The sequence below is a fragment of the Vidua chalybeata genome, chromosome 1 (assembly GCF_026979565.1).
Source record: "Vidua chalybeata isolate OUT-0048 chromosome 1, bVidCha1 merged haplotype, whole genome shotgun sequence".
Taxonomy (NCBI): Eukaryota; Metazoa; Chordata; class Aves; order Passeriformes; family Viduidae; genus Vidua; species Vidua chalybeata.
The window spans coordinates 54,493,850-54,516,138 of record NC_071530.1 but is presented as its reverse complement, the minus strand read 5'-3'; the positions used below and the strand labels follow the sequence as shown (position 1 = coordinate 54,516,138).

General features: G+C 45.0%; 1 protein-coding gene and 3 long non-coding RNA genes across 6 annotated transcripts; 3 read left to right on the top strand and 1 right to left on the bottom strand.

Annotated features, from left to right (window-relative positions):
* Positions 1–605: 605 nt before the first annotated feature.
* Positions 606–2,890, bottom strand: LOC128794512 (uncharacterized). 2 transcript variants are annotated; one of them, XR_008433160.1, is made up of 4 exons: positions 2,799–2,890; positions 2,629–2,709; positions 1,137–2,226; positions 606–738 (listed from the first exon to the last, which is right to left on the bottom strand). It is a non-coding gene; the product is annotated as an uncharacterized LOC128794512 (long non-coding RNA). The 2 variants fall into 2 exon arrangements; XR_008433159.1 differs by lacking the exon at positions 606–738 and having other exon boundaries at positions 995–2,226.
* On the top strand, positions 2,630–19,925 carry LOC128794504 (uncharacterized). 2 transcript variants are annotated; one of them, XR_008433155.1, is made up of 3 exons: positions 2,630–3,007; positions 15,522–15,750; positions 18,346–19,925. It is a non-coding gene; the product is annotated as an uncharacterized LOC128794504 (long non-coding RNA). The 2 variants fall into 2 exon arrangements; XR_008433154.1 differs by lacking the exon at positions 2,630–3,007 and having other exon boundaries at positions 15,109–15,750; positions 18,346–18,538; positions 18,915–19,925.
* On the top strand, positions 4,962–14,592 carry LOC128794433 (endogenous retrovirus group 3 member 1 Env polyprotein-like). The gene is made up of 3 exons (XM_053954284.1): positions 4,962–5,090; positions 12,343–12,423; positions 13,024–14,592. The coding sequence occupies exon 3, from the start codon at positions 13,092–13,094 to the stop codon at positions 14,346–14,348; it is 1,257 nt and encodes a 418-aa protein (XP_053810259.1). The 5' UTR covers positions 4,962–5,090; positions 12,343–12,423; positions 13,024–13,091; the 3' UTR covers positions 14,349–14,592.
* Positions 19,926–19,938: 13 nt separating the features above from the next.
* On the top strand, positions 19,939–21,555 carry LOC128794497 (uncharacterized). The gene is made up of 3 exons (XR_008433151.1): positions 19,939–20,342; positions 20,630–20,931; positions 21,216–21,555. It is a non-coding gene; the product is annotated as an uncharacterized LOC128794497 (long non-coding RNA).
* The last annotated feature ends 734 nt before the right edge of the window (positions 21,556–22,289 follow it).

Sequence of the window (22,289 nt, the reverse complement as noted above, 5' to 3'; positions counted from 1 at the left end):
CACTGAAGGGAAACAGGTCATGTCATTAGTGGTCAGACCACCAATTTCCCTCCTCCCTATAGCAGGGGGTCTCAGTCTCAGTCCTGGGAGGAGGGTTCTCATTCTTTGTTTGTCACAGTGGTAACGAGGCAGATGAGGGGTCTTCAATGAAGGACCCCGGGAGTCAGCCCAAAAGTTCATTTGGCTTAAGAACGGAGATTAGAAGCAGGCCGCGCATCAGGCTGTCCCGTGCTGGGTCCACGTCAGGTCTTTGCCAAGTCCTTGCCAAGTCCTTGCCAAGTTCTTGCCAGGCCTTGTTCGGAACAGCTAGCATGACGGTTCAGTGGTTGCACCTGCACTGTGTCCTGTTCTAAGCCGGAACTGCAGTGGAGGAAGGGATTCTTTCTCGTGGCAATCGGAAGGCAGAATGGAAAATGAGGGGCTTCAGACGGGCTCTTACACCGCCTTGGAAATTCTTGTTGCTCCCCAGAGGCTGCGAGACGCAGAGAACACCGTGGCAGCTGCTGAAAAGAAGGGCAACTGTGAGTTGGTCAAGAAGCAAGAACCTAGGCAGCTGACTGTGCTTGGCAAGGAGCAGCTACTGGATTCTTGCAAATTGCCTTCAGAAGTGCACAGAAGCCCGCTGCTCTGCTGCTTGGTGTTTTGCCTTCAGTCAATTGCACACTGCTGAAGCTGAGGCAGGCTGTTCAGCTTTGCTGCTTTTCAGCATCTCATCTGCCCTTCTGCTCTGTGACAGCTCTCGAGGTGAAACAGAGATGTTTAGAATTAGGTTACCAAAAATGAATTAAGCATTTATAATTTAGCTTGTAGAGTTATGTGTTGAATTTTCAACCTTTTACTTAAGAAACTCGCCTAATACAAAGGGCAAAGGAAAATGCAAATTTCTGAAGCTTCTTGCATAAAGAACAATACCAGAAGAAGCAAAGAACCCAGATAAAGAAGCTCCTTTGTCTCCAAGCCTATCAAGACTGACAGACGTACTCATAATCACCAAAGGACCAAAAGCGCACGCGCAGAGAGGAAAAGTTCAAAAGTTCAATCATGAGGAAAACCACAATCTTCAGCCTCAGGACCACCAAGAGACCCCGTACGACCACCACAGCAAACCACGCATGCCCAGAAGGGCGTGGACTTACTTAGCATGAGAAGCGAGGACAGGCGGGGCCAGGGGTTGAATACTCATGAAAAAGTTGTGCAGTGTATTGCATATGGAACGTCTTTAAGAATAAAAGTGTGGGTCAGACTGAGGCTCGGGGCACAAGTTTTGGAGAGCTATCTCACTTGTGCCGGGCGCTGACGTACATACCCACTTCATAACTACCCTAGCTTATGGAGTCTATTTATTTATTCCGCGTATCGTTTCAGAGGTTTCTTGCCTTCGCCAGGCTGCAACGTGCCCGCTAGTACCAAGAACTGGGCAGGAGTGGGCAGAGAGCACAGCCATCTGCCAGAAGGTTGCAGCTTGCCCAGGAAAATGCAGTGTCCTTGGAATGTGCAGCAAATCTTATTTCTTGGCAAGGTCGGGCTAAGTGAGCAGTGCTGGTACACTTTCTCCTTGAGAACTGGAGCGGAAAAGCTTTTGGCTAAGATGTAGGCGACTAGAGAGGCAGAATACGCAGCTCCGGAGCTGGCCGAAAGCAAGTGCCGCTTCCCGGAGTCTTTCGGCAGAAGCGGCGCTCCGGAGCGCACCGCTGCCGCTCCAGTGATCTGTGCGCGAAGTAGCCGCTTCTTGTCCTCCGGCAGCCGGAGATCGCGGTAGCTTGCAAGAGGCGAAGAACGAAGCCGCGAAGAAGCCGGCTTGTGTGCGAAGCTCGCAGACAGCTGGAGGACGGTGGCTGCTGCTCTCCTGCCTGTTGAATTCAGTCTTGGCATGCCAATGGAAGGTGTTCCAGGACAACTTTCCTGGGTTTTGCCATAGTCGTCATGCATCCCACCTTGGAAATTCTTGTTGCTCCCCAGAGGCTGCGAGATGCAGAGAACACGGTGGCAGCTGCTGAAAAGAAGGGCAACTGTGAGTTGGTCAAGAACCAAGAACCTAGGCAGCTGCCTGTGCTTGGCAAGGAGCAGCTGCTGCATGCTTGCAATTGCCTTCAGTGCGCACAGAAGCCTGCTGCTCTGCTGCTTGGTTTTTCGCCTTCAGTCAATTGCACACTGCTGAAGCTGAGGCAGGCTGTTCAGCTTTGCTGCTTTTCAGCATCTCATCTGCCCTTCTGCTCTGTGACAGCTCTCGAGGTGAAACAGAGATTTTTAGAATTAGGTTATCAAAATGAATTAAGCATTTATAATTTAGCTTGTATAGTTATGTGTTGAATTTTCTACCTTTTGCTTAGGAAACCTCTGCCTAATACAAAGGGCAAAGGAAAATGCAAATTTCTGAAGCTTCTTGCATAAAGAACAATACCAGAAGAAGCAAAGAACCCAGATAAAGAAGCTCCTCTGTCTCCAAGCCTATCAAGACTGACAGACGTACTCAGATAAGCACCAAAGGACTAAAAGCGCACGCGCAGAGAGGAAAAGTTCAAAAGTTCAATCATGAGGAAAACCACAATCTTCAGCCTCAGGACCACCAAGAGACACCCGTACGACCACCACAGCAAACCACGCATGCCGAGAAGGGCGTGGACTTACTTAGCATGAGAAGCGAGGACAGGCGGGGCCAGGGGTTGAATATGCATGAAAAAGTCGTGCAGTGTTTTGCATATGGAACGTCTTTAAGAATAAAAGTGTGGGTCAGACTGAGGCTCGGGGCACAAGTTTTGGAGGGCTATCTCACTTGTGCCGGGCGCTGACGTACATACCCACTTCATAACTACCCCAGGTTATGGAGTCTATTTATTCCGCGTATCGTTTCAGTTGGCGACCACGAAGGGACTGCTCTGCTCACCCGCAGGTCCGGTTGGGAGCAGACACCCTCAGGCGCCACGGGGCTTTTCCCCGGAGGGACTCTGCGCCTCGGCTGTACACTGCGGGGAGCAGACCACGGCCCGTCGACTAGCGGATGAAAGCGGTATGTATTAATTTATTTTCTTAAGGTTGGCACTGATAAGTCGCAAAAAGATGTTTTTGCGCGCAGGTTTGCCTAGGGGCTTGCAAGCAGACCGCCATCGGGGGAGAGGCCGGCGGCGGGAGGACCTCCCCAGCTGATAGCGCGGCTCGGGGAGGGCGAAATCGCGATTTCAGTGTGTGGTGTGTGTCCCGATTGCAGTGTAGTGTGTCTGTTACGTCCGGACGTGCGTGCTTGTGCGTGTGTGTGCATGTGTGAGTGGAACGGTGCGGCGTTGCTACGATACAGAGACGCGGCGCGGCGGTGCTAGGGAGCGCATGCGCAGGGCAGCTCTCAGCCCACACTACCTGCTAGTGCGGGTAGTGCGCATGCGCGGGGCAGCTCTCAGCCACACTACCTGATAGTGCGGGTAGTGCGCACTCTACCTGATAGAGCGGGTGGTGCGCATGCGTGGCACGGGCTGTCTCTGGCGAGCTGGGGGAGCGCGGCGCGGGGCTTAAGTCGGGGCTTGCAAAGGTGCTTTAGGCGCAGCCCAGCTGATAGCGCAGCGGGCGCGCGGGCACAAGCCGCGGTTTGAGGAGCTGCTTTGAACGCCGCTAGCTGATAGCGCAGCTAGTGGGAGCGTGGTACAAGCTAGGAGTTACAAGCACCGCTTACAAGCATCGCTAGTTGGTAAAAAGCTTGCAAAAGTAGCCAGCGAGCCCGGCTGGGCTAAGAGTTAAGTGTTTGTTATACAATAGCACTGCCCTTCAGTGTGAAAAGCTGTCACTGGTGTAGGAGGAGGGGTTGGGGAAGGCAGTCTAGGGTTGCCATGGGAAACAGCAGTTGTATGAGTTCTCCACCCCCTTTTGTAAGAGAATTGTACCCTCCCCCTGTCCTGTCAGTTATAGTTCAAGTCTGCCCCTTAGCCTAGAATCTTCTCTGTTCCACGTTTCCCCTTTGGTTCTTCCACCAAGAACACTCCTTTCCCTTTTCCCCACTGGTTAATGTTATATTTCCCCTCCCTTTAGCCTTCTCCCGATTGTACCCTCGAATGCTAAACCCTCCTACCCCTACGCAGTAAAAGAATCCTCACCCCGCCCTTCGGGGCTCTCGGAATCTGCCTCCCTTCTGCTTCGTTGTCTCCCTGTTTGCCCCTTCTGCGACCCTTCAATCAACGAGCAGGATTTCAGCAGCCCGAGTGTCCCTCCCGTTCTTCTGGTGGACCCTCAGATGTACCAGCTATCCGAGTTTCGTGCCGAGTGGCTAAAAGCCCCCACTGTTACAAATAAACTCGTTTTAATAGGTGGGAGTGGTGATGGGGTGTAGGTAATTGTTAATTAATGTAACCAATTGTCAATGTAATGAATTGTTAAATTGTTAATGTAGTAAGTGGTTGTGAGTTACTGTTAGTTACGAAGTTTAATATGTACCCTTAGTTAAATGTTGGTGCACAGTTGCCAATCAAGGGGGGGGAGGCCAGGTGCATCAGAGAACTACATCATCAGTCCAACCTGCTATTGGAGGAACAGACCAACCAATGGTGCCTCGAAGTTCAGGAATGATTGGCCAGAAATGCACCATCTTATAAACCAATCAAGGACCAGAAAAGGAGCCAATCAACGAGAGGATCAAGAACGCACCAATTGACGGCCTCCAGAGACTTTAATAACCCCGGGTGCTGGCCACCCCGGGTCTTTCCGCGGACTTGGTTGCCAAGGAAACACCCTGTGCCTGTGCACAGTTACTGTTGCACGTTGTTACTTTCTGGCTTGCCGCTGAGGTCCTGGGCTTATCCTGGGACCTCGTCCCCAGCTGTCTGTGATTTTAATAAACAGGCCCAAATTTTTTTAACATATTCTGGCTCTGAATTTGCCTGTTTTTAACAGATTGGGGGCTCGTCCGGGATAGCCACGCCCCAGAGGCGGTCCTGGAGAAGGACGGGTCCGGGAAGACCGGTCCAGCGTTTTTTTTTATTGCTGCCCGAACTTGGATTTCTCCGAGACCGAAGACGGTTGGTTGCTGGCTACACCCGAGAGACAACTGAGGACCCGGCAACCCAGACTGAGAAGGCCCTTCGAGAGGGAGCGGGGCTCGCAACGCACAGGTAGGCGTTGCGAGTGGGGCAGGCATAAGGGGGTACGCTCATGCGTGGAGAGTGAGTGAGACGGGGGCTGACATCTCAGACTCCCGAAGCGACAGTGGACCTCCTAGTACCGCGTTTTCGGACTCCCGCGAGGGGGCGGCCGGGAACGGAGGGAAGCGATTGGAATAAAGCATTGGAGTGAGTGTGGAACCCCGAGGGACCCTCCTTAGCGTGGGTGAAGGGGGAGTACCTCCTTTTCTCCTGCCCTCACCCGCGTAGGCTCCCGTTCCCCCAGGGTGGTGGGGGCTCCTAGGGGTTGCTTGAGCCAAAAAGGCGAAGGAACCGAAGGTGGTGGTTGGTTGGGATAACTTTCTGGCTTGCCAGAAAGACCTTCGGAACCGGGCCTCCCAGTACAGTGACAGGCATTGGGGCGGCTGGCTGGGAGGGGGGTGGACGGTCCCTGGACCCTTGATCCGAAAACGAAGGAACCGAAGGTGGTGGTTGGTAGGGATAACTTTCTGGCTTGCCAGAAACTTTCTGGCTTGCTAGAAAGACCTTCGGAACCGGGCCTCCTAGTACAGTGACAGGCATTGGGGCGGCTGGCTGGGAGGGGAGTGAACAAGGGGGGCGCAGGGGAGTTCCACCGGCTCAAGCAATCTGAAGGGCAGTTCCTCAAGGTGAGCACGGGAAGTGTCCCGGGCATCTTGAGGAACTAGGACCTCTGGGGTGGGCTAAAGACTCTCAACCGGAGACCTACTGGTAGTGAGGCCACCGGTTGGGGGATTGTCCCTCCTTTGGCAGGGGGAGGGAGTAGGAGCCTGACCAGAGGGGAATAGGACCCTAGGCCAGGGGGTCTGGCCAAGGGGAAATTCCTCCTAGCACGGCGACGGGCCGGGGAAGGCAAAAGGCCGCCGGCTAGGAGAAGTCCCTCTATCCATTAGGGGTAGGAGGGAGGGTTTAGAACCTGTCAGTTAGGGATATTATTTTGTTCTAGTTTATATAAGTTGTCTCGTCTATGTGTGATTTGCTCTTAATTGGAATTTTGTGGTCGATATTATCAAGTACGTTTATTTTGTCTGTTGTTACCGATAGTGTTATTTATTGGATTATTATATTGTGTTGTTTTATTTGTTTAACACAAAAATACAATTTGGTATTTTGCAGTATTGTTTGTGGTATTATGTGTAATCTTTTTGCTTTAAGTGATTGAGGTGTACATTCCTTGGAGTAGAGAGTTTTTTGGCGTTTTGTCAGCTTATATCTTTGGGTTAGGATTTCTGTTCGTGTCAGAGGGTATCTTGTGAGGTTGTGTTGAAGAGCCGACATTTTGTTGTTCTAGTACACAGATTTTAAGTCATTGATAGTGTGGGTGTGTGAGTGTGGGTGGCTCAGAGGAGCCATTTTAGTTGCTTTTGAGGTACTCCCCTCGAGAAGGGGAGTGGTTGTTTTACAGGGTGCGTGTGTGTGAGTGTGGGTGGCTCAGAGGAGCCATTTTAGTTGCTTTTGGGGTACTCCCCTCGAGAAGGGGAGTGGTTTGGGAGTGAGTGATAGACATCTGAAAAGACTTCCGGCTGATCAGCCATTTTGGTTTGTTTTGAGTCTTGGTTCCCACGGCATCTAATTTTCCCACGGGTCATTATTTTCGTTCCCACGGTATTCAATTTTCCCACGGGGTCTCCTATTGATTTATGTTTAAATTTTAGTTGTTCTTTTTATTGTAAATCCTTTTGGATTGTCATTCTCCTTTAAAGTTTACACAGTGACTTATTGCGAAGTTGTCTATTTAGTTAAATTGATACAAGTTGTTTATAGTTATGGGTCAGTGTGCAAGTAAGCGTACCCATAAGGGAAAAGCTAAGAAAATGAAATTGAAAGACATACCACAAGACAGTCCATTGGGGGAAATGTTAGAGAATTGGGACCATGATAAAACTTTAAAGGAATTGGATAAGATAAAAATGATACATTATTGTATTGAAATATGGCCACAAAAGAACATTCAAGAAGGACCTGTTAATTGGCCTTGGTATGGGTCAAAAGAAAAATGGTTATGTCTAGCTTTAAATAAATATGTTAATTCAAGGGAAGTACTAGATGAGGAGGAAATCAAATATGCAGCCTGTTGGCTGGAAAATGAAATTTGGGATAAAAAGGTTCGAATGTATAGAGTGGGCAAAGAAATAAAAGAGGGAAAAGAAGAATTTAAGCAAAAATGGGATCCATTGGACTATCTTCCTCCTCCAGTACCCCCTCCTATCCAACCTGAACCCATTTCGGCTCCTCCAGCATCCCTTCCTGTTCAGCCTATTTCCCCTCCTACCTCTTCAGGGCCCCTCCCTGCTCAACCTGTCTCCCACTCTACTCCATCAGCATCCCTTCCTGCCCAACCCGCACCTTGTCATACTCTTCTGGCTTCACCGACAGTCCCCCCTCCAGCAGTTTCTCCCATGCCTCTCTCCATCCCTGTCGCCCTCCCTCTGCCTCCCACACAAAATCTTACACAAACTCAACAGAGTAGCTTGGAGAGGGTAGCAACTCACAACTGTGAGTGCGAAAGAGTTGTAAGACCAAAAGAGAGGATTGCAATCTCAGGTAGTCATCATTATAATACTAGATCGCAAGTTGAGAGGAGCTTCCAAAAGGGGGAAGCAGGAGAAAGGTTATTACCTTTGAGAGAGGTTCCGATGGGAGGTGTCCAGGGGGGAATCGGTTTTGTAAATGTACCTTTGACGGGCTCAGAGGTGAGAAGTTTTAAGAAAGAACTTAAACCCCTATTGGAAGACCCTATAGGAGTTGCTGATCAAGTTGATCAGTTTTTAGGTTCAAGTACATATACTTGGGAGGAAATGAATTCTATTTTAGGTATTCTCTTTTCTTCAGAGGAAATGCATTTCATTCGGGTTGCAGGCATAAAAGCATGGGAGAAAGAGAATAGGGCCGGGCCGCGGGGTGAAGAGAAGATGCCTCTCACTCCACCTGATTGGAATCCAAATACGGAAGAAGGCCGTAGAAATATGAATTGTTATAGGTCTTTGGTTATTAAAGGTATCCGGGGAGCGGTCCCCCGGACTAGTAATGCAAAGCTGGCCTTTGATAGCCAGCAGGAGAAAGATGAAACCCCAAATGCCTGGTTAGATAGGCTAAGGCGAAATTTTCAATTATATTCCAGTGTGGATCCAGAGAGCACAGAAGGGAAAGTGTTGGTAAAGGTGCAATTTGTAACTAGAGCATGGCCAGATATTAGAAGGAAGTTAGAGAAGATAGAAGAATGGCAGGAAAAAGGCATGAATGAATTGTTAAGGGAGGCACAGAGAGTTTATTTGAGGAGGGAGGAAGAAAAGATGAAATCGAAGGCTAGAATTATGGTTGCAATAGCTAGGGAGAGTCAGGACAGAGAAAGGGAAGAGCCAAAGGGAAGGGAAAAATCAAGGAAGGAGGAGATTCGAGGGCAGGACGCAGACTCCTGGGAGGGGAAATGTTTTTATTGTGGTGAAAAAGGTCATTTTAGGAAGGAGTGTAAGAAATGGAGGAAAGACAGGAGACTGTACAAAGAAACGGAGATTGGAGAAAATGATGATTAGGGGTGTCAGGGGCTCTATCCCCTGGGGAAAATGGGTGAGCATAAGTTGGAGCCCTTGATAAATTTGGAAATAGGTCCCCAGGGGGAAGAATTTGAATTTTTAGTTGACACTGGGGCTGATAGGTCATGTGTTTCACGGTTCCCAAAAGGTTGTAAATTGAGTCAAAGAGTGTGTAAAGTGAGAGGTGCTAGTAATGAGCCTTTTGAAGTATCGGTAATAGAGCAAGTTGTGGTTAAAGGAAATTCAAGAGAAGGATATGTAGATTTGTTATATATGCCTAAATTGGAATGTAATTTATTAGGTAGAGACCTACAGGTGCAATTAGGGGTAGGGGTAATCCCTAAAGAGGGAAAGATGGTAGCGGAGATGCTGGTTCTCAAGTCGGAGGATGAAAATGAAATCAATAGCGAAGTCTGGGCAGAAGGGGGAGGCCGCAGCCTACTCGATATACCCCCCATAGAAGTAAAAATGAAACCAGGAACTTCACCAATTCGAGTAAAGCAATATCCTATTTCGGCCGAAGGGAAACAAGGACTAGCTCCAGTTATAAAAGAATTGATTAAAGATGGAATCCTAGAACCATGCATGTCTCCCCATAACACGCCAATATTACCGGTAAAGAAATCAGATGGTACTTACCGATTAGTCCAAGATCTAAGGGAGGTGAACAAACAGACAATTTCACGGTACCCTGTAGTAACCAATCCGTATACACTTCTAAGTAAGGTACCACCGAAACATGCATGGTTCAGTGTGATAGATTTGAAAGATGCCTTCTGGGCTTGTCCTCTAGCTGAAGAAAGTAGAAGTTGGTTTGCCTTTGAGTGGCAGGATGAGGAAACAGGAAGGAAACAACAACTCCAATGGACCCGGCTACCCCAAGGTTTTACAGAATCCCCAAATTTGTTTGGCCAGGCTTTGGAAGAATTGTTAAGGCAGTTTCAACCGGTGGGAGATACCCAAATTCTGCAATATGTTGATGATTTGTTGGTGTCAGGGGAACAGAGGGAGCAGGTTCAAGTAACAACAGTGAAATTATTAAACTTTTTTGGGGAAAAGGGTTTAAAAGTGTCAAAAAAGAAACTCCAATTTGTAGAACAGGAAGTGAAATATTTAGGTCATCTGATTGGGAAAGGATACAAGAAATTAGAAGCTGAGCGAATTCAAGGGATCCTCTCCCTACCTGCACCGAAAACAAAAAGGGATGTAAGGAAATTGTTGGGGTTAATCGGATATTGTAAATTGTGGATTGATGGGCATACTAAACTGGTCAAGTTCCTATATGATAAATTAGTTGAAGAAGAACCTCTAGATTGGAATGAGCAAGATGAGCAGAAGTTACAAGAGTTGAAAGAAAAGTTCGTGACAGCACCAGTTTTAAGTTTACCTGATTTAGACAGACCCTTTGAGTTGTTTATAAATGTAGAAGAAGGTATTGCATATGGAGTATTGGTCCAAAAGTGGTGCGGAGATAGAAAACCAGTAGCTTATGTGTCTAAGCTATTAGACCCGGTAGTGAGAGGATGGCCTACATGTTTACAATCAGTGGCTGCTACTGTAGCTTTGGTAGAGGAGGGATACAAACTAACATTTGGGAGCAAAATCAAAGTGTATACACCTCATGATTTGAAAACTATATTGAGTAAGAGAGCAAGTCAGTGGATTACAGACAGCAGGCTGTTAAAATATGAATTGATGCTCACCAATATTGAGAATTTAGAATTAGCCACAACGAATGTTCAAAATCCAGCCCAATTTTTGTATGGAGAGCCACAAGAAAATTTAGAACATTGTTGTATAGAAGTCATAGATTTGCAGACCAAAGTAAGGGAAGATTTGCAAGAGCAGCCATTACCAGAAGGAGAAGTGTTGTTTGTGGATGGTTCTTCCAGGGTAAAGGAGGGGAAGAGAATGTCAGGATATGCAGTAATAGATGGTAAGAGTATGGAAATTATAGAAAAAGGGAGGCTTCCAGCAAAATGGTCTGCACAGTGTTGTGAGGTTTATGCTTTACTAAAAGGGCTGCAGTGGTTAAAGTACAAGAAAGGAACTGTTTACACTGACTCCAAATATGCCTATGGTGTAGTACATACGTTTGGTAAGATCTGGGGAGAAAGGGGGTTTATAAACTCTAAAGGCAAGACCCTAGTCCATGAAAAGCTAATCAAGAAAACGTTGGAAGCTCTCAAAGACCCTTTGGAAATTGCAGTGGTACATATAAAAGGTCACCAGAAAGGAACTTCTAAAGAGGTGCAGGGCAACAATTTAGCAGACAGAGCAGCTAAAGAGGCTGCCTTAGAAAAAGAAGAGAAAATCCTGCAGTTAGTCAATCTGGGGGACAGAGATAATAAAGAAAACCCAATTTTTAGTGAGCAAGAACAAAAAGAGTTGCTAAAACATGGGGGAATAAGAGATGAAAGAGGGAAGTGGAGAATGCCAGATGGGAGACAGGTATTAAACAAAGCGCTAGCCAGGAAAATTTTGGAGAATTTGCATGCTTCAACCCACTGGGGAACCCAGGCCTTGTGCGATCATTTTCTGCGAACTTATGTATGCATTGGTATATTTGAAGTAGCTAAGATAATCACAAGAGATTGTATGATTTGTCAGAGAGTAAATAGAAAAGTAATGAGAAAAGCCCCACTGGGTGGAAGAGAATTGGCCCAGAGACCTTTCCAAAATGTCCAAATTGATTTTACTGAACTTCCCCCAGTCCAAAAGTTTAAGTATTTATTAGTGATAATAGATCATCTGACTCATTGGGTTGAAGCATTTCCAACTACAAGAGCTACAGCAGGAGTGGTTAGTAAGATCTTACTGGAACAAGTCATACCGAGATATGGTATTGTAAACATTATTGATTCAGACAGAGGGCCACATTTCACAGCCAAGGTCTTACATCAGATAACAGAGGCTTTAGGAATAGTATGGAGACTTCACACCCCGTGGAGACCTCAAAGCTCAGGAAGAGTGGAGAGAATGAACCAAACCTTAAAAATAACACTCACCAAATTGGTGGAGGAAACAAAAATGAACTGGTTAAAATGTCTTCCATTAGCACTAATGAGAATAAGAACAAAACCAAGAGCCGATATTGGCATTTCTCCTTATGAAATGATGTTTGGGTTGCCATTCCTAACTGTCTCAGACCACACAGGGACTTACGAAGAGGGAGAACAGAGTACCAAGAAGTATGTACAAGTGATTGCGAATACCTTAGAGGAATTAAGGAAAAACGGATATCTTCCCCAAAGTACCCCAATTGACTTTAAAATTCATTCGTTTCAGCCGGGAGACTGGGTTTTAATAAAGGTGTGGAAAGAACAGCCATTATCTCCCATGTGGGAGGGTCCCTTCCAGGTTCTCTTAACTACTGAAACTGCAGTAAGGACCCAAGAAAGAGGATGGACACATGTCACAAGAGTCAAAGGTCCGGTACAAGCTCCTACTGAGTGGACAGTGATCAATACATCTGACACAAAACTGACTTTAAAGAGAAAACCTCAAGAGAAGTGAAATAAGAAGAAGAGCAGGGTTTTAATCTATTATGAACTGTTCAGATATTATTTATTAATTGTTACCTATTATTTAAATAATTATTCTAACTTGTTATTAGTGTTAAAAGTTTAAATTGTTAGTATTGAAGTATTTATTATAACTTGCGTCAAATTTCTGGTATCTTTTTATTGCAGATCCCAAAGAATAGAGCATCCTCCCACTCATTTAGTAATCAGGCCCTAAAAAGAAACACTCAAGTCAATACAAGGAGGGAAGTAAGTCACTGCAGGAGGAGGTAACGGTAAGATCATATTACAAGGGGCAAGACCGGGTCAGGATACACTCTTGCCACAAGGCAGATATACCATAGGCCTTCCCGAAAAATATGGAGGTTGGGAGAGTGCCCTGTACCGGACCCTTGTTGCTGTTAGCACTGCTAACAGTGATAAACATCCAGGGAAGTCAGATAGACCCCTGTGATAGATGTTACTATCCACTTTATGCAGGAGACTCTCGGAGTGCCGTCCTAAGAATTCATACAAATCCGAGTCCCAACTGTATTGACTTTTTACAATTAACGACATGTGTAGAGGACGGTACAACCTATTGGCTCTCCGAAAACATAGGAAATCATAAACAAAAACTGTTGGGAGAATGCCCTACAAGGGAAAAATGGATATGTTTGGAGAAGAAGCCAGAGAAAAAGGAGAAAGCAAAAGAGGTTCACGAGCCTGACTTTATAAAAGAAAAGGAAGTGAAAGGGGTAATAAGAAAAGGAGCAGGACTCAAGATTCTAGGTGGGAAAAATCTGTTTTTAGACCTGGTGGAAAAGATAAGCCATGAATTTAATATAACTAACTGTTGGATTTGTGGAGACACTAGAACAGCAGAAATTTGGCCATGGGAAGGAATTGCACTGAGTCCAAAGGAGATCTTAAGGTTAATGAAGAATAAGATGAGAATCCAAAGGTCATCACCTGTGCAAGATAAAAGGAATGACGAAGAAGTATGGAATTTAAAATCTGAGGTAATCGGGGAGGAATGTCTGTGGAGGAAGGGATCTTCTAAGTTCATTTCATATGTGGGTGAGTTATCCTGTAAGCGATATCTAGTTACCAACGATACCCACCAATGGTGGATTCCTGGGGCTCCTCACCTCTATTGGTCCAGAAAACAAAAACAGGGATGTTCTTATATTCAAAAGGAAAAGTTATATGAATGTATTACCACAGATCCCAACCCTTTCCATGATGATCCCCAAATGTACAAGTTTTGGAGTAAAAATGGGGTCACTTCTGTAGAACATCATAAATTCTGGAGAGCCCCAAATGAGTTATTTTGGCTTTGTGGTAGAATGGCATATGTAATGTTGCCTAAAGATTGGACAGGAAGTTGTACACTAGGTATTATAAAACCTTCTTTCTTTTTACTGCCCAGAGACGGAAGTCAACATCTAGGAATTCCCTTATATGATGAATTAAAACGTAAAAGAAGAGACTTAATTGGTGGATCTCAAAAGTGGGGGGAAGAAGAGTGGCCTCCAGAAAGAATAATCGAGACATATGGCCCTGCCACCTGGGCCCAAGATGGGTCGTGGGGGTACCGAACTCCCATTTATATGTTAAATAGAATTATTAGATTACAGGCAGTGTTGGAAATCATAACCAATGAAACGGCCATGGTCTTAGATCTGATCTCTACCCAAAACCGCCAAATGAGGACGGCTATCTACCAAAATCGATTAGCATTAGATTATTTATTGGCAGAAGAAGGTGGGGTCTGTGGTAAATTTAATTCATCAGAGTGTTGTATTGAAATTGATGATTATGGAGATCTTATCAAAAATATTACAACCAGGATTAGGAAATTGGCACATGTCCCAGTCCAGAGATGGAGCCCTCTAATAAAATTAAATTGGTGGGATAACCTCTTAGGGGGAGAATGGTGGAAGAAGGTTTTATTGATTGTAGGAGGTGCCTTAATAAGTCTTATTCTACTTCCTTGTTTAATACCTTGTTTAATTCGGTTGATAACTAACATTGTGCAGAATTCCCTAGAAAGCTTAAGCAGAGAGAAGATCGAGAAGATCATGATCATACAAGAAAATAAACTGGGAAAGAACTCTGAAACTGCTAAGAAGACCTATGAAAAGTACCAGAAATTAAGAAAAATTTACCAAGTTTATGATGCTCCTGTTTAAATTAAAGGTTTGATGCGGGCTAAAGCCCGATCAAAGATTTAGAGGGGGGAGTTGTTACAAATAAACTCGTTTTAATAGGTGGGAGTGGTGATGGGGTGTAGGTAATTGTTAATTAATGTAACCAATTGTCAATGTAATGAATTGTTAAATTGTTAATGTAGTAAGTGGTTGTGAGTTACTGTTAGTTACGAAGTTTAATATGTACCCTTAGTTAAATGTTGGTGCACAGTTGCCAATCAAGGGGGGGAGGCCAGGTGCATCAGAGAACTACATCATCAGTCCAACCTGCTATTGGAGGAACAGACCAACCAATGGTGCCTCGAAGTTCAGGAATGATTGGCCAGAAATGCACCATCTTATAAACCAATCAAGGACCAGAAAAGGAGCCAATCAACGAGAGGATCAAGAACGCACCAATTGACGGCCTCCAGAGACTTTAATAACCCCGGGTGCTGGCCACCCCGGGTCTTTCCGCGGACTTGGTTGCCAAGGAAACACCCTGTGCCTGTGCACAGTTACTGTTGCACGTTGTTACTTTCTGGCTTGCCGCTGAGGTCCTGGGCTTATCCTGGGACCTCGTCCCCAGCTGTCTGTGATTTTAATAAACAGGCCCAAATTTTTTTAACATATTCTGGCTCTGAATTTGCCTGTTTTTAACACCACGGCTCGGCAACTGGGAGATCCTTTGCATTACAGGGCGAATAAAGGGGGGATGAATGTGTGTGAATGAGAGGCTATAAGAGCCCGTCTGAAGCCCTCATTTTCCATTCTGCCTTCCGATTGCCACAAGAAAGAATCCCTTCCCCCACTGTAGTTCCGGCTTAGAACAGGACACAGCACAGGTGGAACCACTGAACCGTCATGCTGGCTGTTCCGAACAAGGCCTGGCAAGGACTTGGCAAGGACTTGGCAAGGACTTGGCAAAGACCTGACATGGACCCAGCACGGGACAGCCTGATGCGCGGCCTGCTTCTAATCTCCGTTCTTAAGCCAAATGAACTTTTGGGGTGACTCTCGCGGTCCTTCATTGAAGACCCCTCATCTGCCTCGTTACCACTGTGACAAACAAAGAATGAGAACCCTCCTCCCAAGGACTGAGACTGAGACCCCTGCTATAGGGAGGAGGGGAAATTGGTGGTCTGACCACTAATGACATGACCTGTTTCCCTTCAGTGATTCAAATGGACTTATTCTTCATTGGATTCGTCTTGCTTTGGTGGTTTCTGTGGACTCACCTGTTCCCGCGTGGCGATTACAATGGACTTTCATTGTTACACTTGCTCCCCCCTCTTTCCTCTGTGGACTATAACTGGAGCCCCGAGTCGACCAGAACTTCGGAGACTCCCCCGACACGACAGATGGATCCCCATCGTCCGGACCACTGAGGATCTCGCCTGTGTTGGTAGCTATTCCCATATCCCTCTTCTCTCGCTCTCTCTATCCTTTTATCTCCTTTCAGATCCCCACTATCGCGTTTACTGTTTTGGCCCCTAATAAAGGTGCATTTGTTGTGATTAACTGATAGTCCCTTGTTGTTTGCCTTTGTTGCACTTTTGGGATCGGTGAAAAGAACCATCACGACACCCCGCAAGAAGCGGATCGTGACATTAAAATTGGCGTCACGGACAGGATTTCTGTCTAGACAGAAGGGTTGCAGCTGAAAAGGCACCCACACTGTCTTTGGAAATTCATAAAGGATCCCTTAGTGCAAAAGGCGGGACACTGTTGTTTTGTTGTTGTTGTGTGTATCTGGTCTGGGAAGGAAGGGACAACTTGAAGCAACTAAGCAGAGCCTCGCAGGCAGATTATTGTCCTTTCACCCAGCCAGGGAAGCGAAGGGCGACACAGCGAGGGCTGTGTAGTTTTGTGGAACTTAAGTTTGTAGCTCCCTGTCGTGGTTTTGGTCCCTTCACAAAATGAGTGACAATCTTAGCCTTGAAATTAAAGCTGAATTTTATGCACTACTAGCCAAACACAATGCCAGACCTTCTACGGAAGGAGAAAAATGGGCGCAGAGTAATTGGTTGAACTTAGAAAATGTTATTGATAGAGTGTGTTCATTACAACATGAAACAAAATTCAAACTGGGCAAAAATAAAACTATCTCATGCTCAGTTTTGGGAGCTTGTCTTACGGCAGCTATAGAAAATGGCTTCGAGCGAAGAAGTGAGGAACATGCTATAATAGACTCCCTTCAAAATCTAGTTGAAATTTTGCAAAACCAGTTCTATGAAGCAAAAGATGTGATCTATGCATTGCGAGCTGCCTTAACAGAGGAACATATTAACAAATCACATCATGCTGATTCCTCTACAGAGCTTGAGGAGAAGGAAACTCCTCACATGAAACAAATCTATCCTCATCAAGAACTTGAAGCAGCAAGTAATTGTGGGGAACATTGCTGCCACCACTTGAGACCCTTGATTAAAACAGAGTAGAACTATCTCAGTGATGATGATCTCGAACCTCACATCACAGCCAAACACATACCATCACAACTAAACACTGCCACCGAGCTAGCTAAGCTTAAAAGGGAATATGGACAGCCTCCACATGAATCAGAAACAGAATGTGTTTTCCGGGTGTCCCTCACTGGTGGTGATCAAATTCAATTAACTGAACAGGAAGCCACTGGGTATTGGGGACATGGTGTCTTCTTAACAACAGGAGAGAAAGGTGACACATGGTCCCTGACACAGCGTGCAGCTTTTTGGGCCGGGGGAACAAGCCCCTTGGAAAGGGGAGATCCCATAGCTAGAATTAGTACCCCCGACCAACTCTTGGAAAATGTGCACAAAGCTGCTTGCCTGCAAATGACTCACAAAAAGAAATTAATTCCTGGCTTTGAATCCCTGATGCAATTACCTGTGAAGCCCAAGATAATGACCCCTTTAATTTGTGGGCTTCCAGAATCACTCAAACCTACAGCAATTCTCCTTCCAAAAAACGATAGCAGCTGTATCTCCTGTAGAAAGACCAGCTAGATTTCCTAGTAAGCAGAAGGACCCATTTGTTCCCCTTTATGACTTGTTGAGGAAAGGGGTGAAATGGGATTGGAGTCTTTCTCAGGAGTCAGCATTGCAATTGCTGATTTTTGAAGCAACAGCTCATCAAGCAGTGACCCCTATCCATCCTACAGATCCTTTCCAGGTGGAATGGGGATTTGCCTCCTCAGGGCTGTCAGTACACATATGGCAGCGGGGTGCTGAGGGTCTGACAAGACCTGTTGGTTTTTACTCCCGTGGTTCCAAAGATGCTGAGAAAAGATACACTACCTGGGAAAAAGGATTGTTGATGGTTATCTTAGCTTTCCTAGAAGTAGAAAAAATTGCACGAAAACAACCAATTGTATTGAGAGGCCCCTTCAAGGTTATTAAGACAGCCACTAGTGGGACTCCCCCTCCTGACGGGGTGGCCCAGAGGGCCTTAGTGAGAAAGTGGTATGCTCAGCTTGAACATTACTGTAACTTCTTCTCAATGACAGAAGGACCTGTAAAAACTTTACTAATCCAAGAAACTGAGAGCTTGGACAAACCTGCCTCTGTAATCAAAGTAACCCCTCCTTTCTGCCCCAAACAATCAGCAAACTCTTGGTTTACTGATGCTTCTGCTAAAGGGGAAGGAAAAGTATGGAAATATAGGGCAGAAGCCCTCCACTTTTCCTCTGGTGAGCAAATGATTACAGAGGGAGAAGGTAGTACACACATTGGGGAGCTGATAGCTGTCTGGAGTATTTTTCAACAAGAAGCACAGAATTCCTCTTTGGTCTGCATCTACACTGACTCCTATGCTCTGTACCAAATGATCCTAATAATCCAGCTCATGACCCTGGCCAACCTGTTCTGGTGGACCTCTCTTACTATAGGACTAGTAGCACTTGTGCTAAAACCCCCTCTGAATAAATATGCATGGGAAGCCTCTAGTGCTCTAGGGAAAGAGCATTGGACAAATACATGCTGGATAATTCCATCATTCTAACTTTTCTGCCTCTCGGCAGCAGAATTCTGTTGTGTTTACTTTTTCAGAAGAACCCCGAGGGACATGAAGACCACCTAATCCATGATAAAACTGGTAATACTTTTCTGCATCCTACCACAACCCCATGGCCAGAAACCAGCTGAGTGGCCGTGGTCTGAACTAATTGTGGTAGCATGCAGAAAAAGTGAAAGGATCTCTTTAAGCACAAAAAGGTGTGTACGCACCCAAGCATACAGGATTGTTGGCACAATTACACATTAACACAAACTGTAGAAGTAGTTTGGTTTTGGTCCAAAAATACCGAAGCACTTTTTTTTGTTTTGTTTTGTTTTTGTTTTTGTTTTTGTTTTTTAAGTTTAAAGTATTGATTCAAATACTGGAGTAGGACTTGATGTTAATGTTGTGACACCTACCACCCAACCACTGGTTACACTTAGCCCGAAAATCTTTGGAATTGGACCATATATAATCAGGAAAACTGGCCAACAACAGATATTGTTTAATCTGTTATGGTCTCTTAAACAAGTCAAATTGCTGATGCAAAACAATATCTCAGAAATACAACCAGCTTGTTCACCCTTTTTGCAGACCTCTTTTCAGGGTTGGACAACCTGGCTGCGACAGTGGAACCCTCCTAAAAACCGGGTGCCAAGAGACGTAACTGGTCTTGTGGGGACAGGATTGGGAATCCTAAATAGTATTGATTCAGAAGTATTAATGAATAAATTGGCTTCCACAACTAAAGATTTAACCAAAATACAACAACCACTGCAATCGTCCTTATCAGCCTTGGGAACACATCAGTGGTTGCTATCAAACATTCTACCAAATTGGGAAAAGATAAATGTAAATAATAGCAAATTGATAATTGATGGACTTAATGCCACACAAAGCAACGTTTCCTTAGCTCTTAGCTGTATCCAGGCTCAATTATGGATGCAGTCAGTTGCTGCCTCAATTATAAGAGAAGGTGAAGAAGGCACTTTTCCTACTGAGATTAGGAAAATAGTCTGGGACAGTGCCACTGACTTCGAAAGAGATTTCCAATCCTGGTGGAATTTAGTGAATTTTACCTATGACCCTAACACAAACACAGCCACAGCATTTGTGCTGACCATAAGAAATGCCTCGGTGCATTTGATATTCCCTATCATTGCACTAGGATTAAATCATGATGGACCCACTTTCTATCCTTCTGAACATAGAGAATGGGCCCGTCAAATTGATGACAAATGGCAAACTGTCAATTTAGAGTCCTGTACCATCTGAGAACAACTAGGGTTTATCTGTGAAGGTAATGCAATTGTAGCTCAAGATATTTGTCTGGACACAGAACAAAATAGCTGTCATTTTGATATTCATCCTAACGAGACTTCTGAAACAGTCCTTGTATATACAGACAATGGGTGTGCCTGCTTCAGAACCGCTTGTGATACTGTGTTTATAGAAAGTACAGTAGTAGATACTAAAAATCATTCAAATTTTTGTGCTTGTAACTTTACTAAAATTGCAGGATGTGATTTTTCTTTTGTAGCTCCAGTTACTTCACATGAACTTTTAGAATCCAATCTCACGTTGATTCACAAGCTACTGCCTACTCCCATTGGATGAACCTTACTCTGGTAAAGCAATTATTACTTCATCAAGATCTAATAGAGATCCTAGGAAAAATCAAGGGGAATGGACAGAAAACTCTGGTAACTGTTCATCATGATGTGCAAGAAATACATCGTGTTGTAGAAAGGGTGAAAAGTGATGCTGAGCACAAGTGGTGGGATACCCTTTTCGGGTGGTCACCCACCGCCACCGGTATCCTGAACAAATTGTGCCATCCCATTGTTGTTCTTCTGGTTTTAGTTATGATTGGTTTTGTTTTATCAGTAATCTTGCTTATTGTAAATTGGAGAATGATGAAACGATGAACAAAATTAACATCTATAATTAATGCACACCACTTGGCCGACATCCTTTACACTATAGATGTTCCCAGGACTGTAGACACAAGAAGATTATAAGGTTAGAAGATATGTTTTACATAATTTTCTTTTATGATTTGCTCTAATCACTGTTTTAATTATTTTTTGTTTATTGTTTATAAAATTGTACTGAGTAATATCGATTATACTAGGTTTGTTACTTTACTGTTTAATATTGATTATACTGGTTTATTATTTGATCAATTTATTGTTTAATTGATTAATATTGATTATTATTTAAATAACTATTATTGATTTACTAATTGTATTTTGCTTATTGTTTAATTATAATTTGTTGTGATTACTAATATGTTGTGATTGTTTTAGTTTTCGTGTTTTCTCTTTCTTTCCCTTTTCCTCTTCTCTTTTCCCTGCGACGTGCTGCCAACACTTGACGAGTCCTGAAGACTCCACGACGACACCATGGAATCCTGCTGATGAAGATCTTTCGAGGGCAATCGTCAGTCACGGGGTGGTGTAAGAGCCCGTCTGAAGCCCCTCATTTTCCATTCTGCCTTCCGATTGCCACAAGAAAGAATCCCATCCCCCACTGTAGTTCCGGCTTAGAACAGGACACAGCACAGGTGGAACCACTGAACCGTCACGCTGGCTGTTCCGAACAAGGCCTGGTAAGAACTTGGCAAGGACTTGGCAAGGACTTGGCAAAGACCTGACGTGGACCCAGCACGGGACAGCCTGATGCGCGGCCTGCTTCTAATCTCCGTTCTTAAGCCAAATGAACTTTGGGGTGACTCTCGCGGTCCTTCATTGAAGACCCCTCATCTGCCTCGTTACCACTGTGACAAACAAAGAATGAGAACCCTCCTCCAAGGACTGAGACTGAGACCCCTGCTATAGGGAGGAGGGGAAATTGGTGGTCTGACCACTAATGACATGACCTGTTTCCCTTCAGTGATTCAAATGGACTTATTCTTCATTGGATTCGTCTTGCTTTGGTGGTTACTGTGGACTCACCTGTTCCCTCGGGGCGATTACAATGGACTTTCATTATTACACTTGTTCCCCCCCTCTCTCCTCTGTGGACTATAATTGGACCCCCAAGTCGACCAGAACTTCGAAGACTCCCCCGACACGACAGATGGATCCCCATCGTCCGGAGCACTGAGGATCTCGCCTGTGTTGGTAGCTATTCCCATATCCCTCTTCTCTCTCTATCCTTTTATCTCCTTTCAGATCCCCACTATCGCGTTTACTGTTTTGGCCCCTAATAAAGGTGCATTTGTTGTGATTAACTGATAGTCCCTTGTTGTTTGCCTTTGTTGCACTTTTGGGATCGGTGAAAAGAACCATCACGACACCCCGCAAGAAGCGGATCGTGACATTAAAATTGGCGTCACGGACAGGATTTCTGTCTAGACAGAAGGGTTGCAGCTGAAAAGGCACCCACACTGTCTTTGGAAATTCATAAAGGATCCCTTAGTGCAAAAGGCGGGACACTGTTGTTTTGTTGTTGTTGTGTGTATCTGGTCTGGGAAGGAAGGGACAACTTGAAGCAACTAAGCAGAGCCTCGCAGGCAGATTATTGTCCTTTCACCCAGCCAGGGAAGCGAAGGGCGACACAGCGAGGGCTGTGTAGTTTTGTGGAACTTAAGTTTGTAGCTCCCTGTCGTGGTTTTGGTCCCTTCACAAAATGAGTGACAATCTTAGCCTTGAAATTAAAGCTGAATTTTATGCACTACTAGCCAAACACAATGCCAGACCTTCTACGGAAGGAGAAAAATGGGCGCAGAGTAATTGGTTGAACTTAGAAAATGTTATTGATAGAGTGTGTTCATTACAACATGAAACAAAATTCAAACTGGGCAAAAATAAAACTATCTCATGCTCAGTTTTGGGAGCTTGTCTTACGGCAGCTATAGAAAATGGCTTTGAGCGAAGAAGTGAGGAACATGCTATAATAGACTCCCTTCAAAATCTAGTTGAAATTTTGCAAAACCAGTTCTATGAAGCAAAAGATGTGATCTAT

Bases quoted from the DNA above. Each gene is read 5' to 3' on its own strand.
- LOC128794433 (XM_053954284.1), top strand. From the start codon at position 13,092: ATGAAGAATAAGATGAGAATCCAAAGGTCATCACCTGTGCAAGATAAA.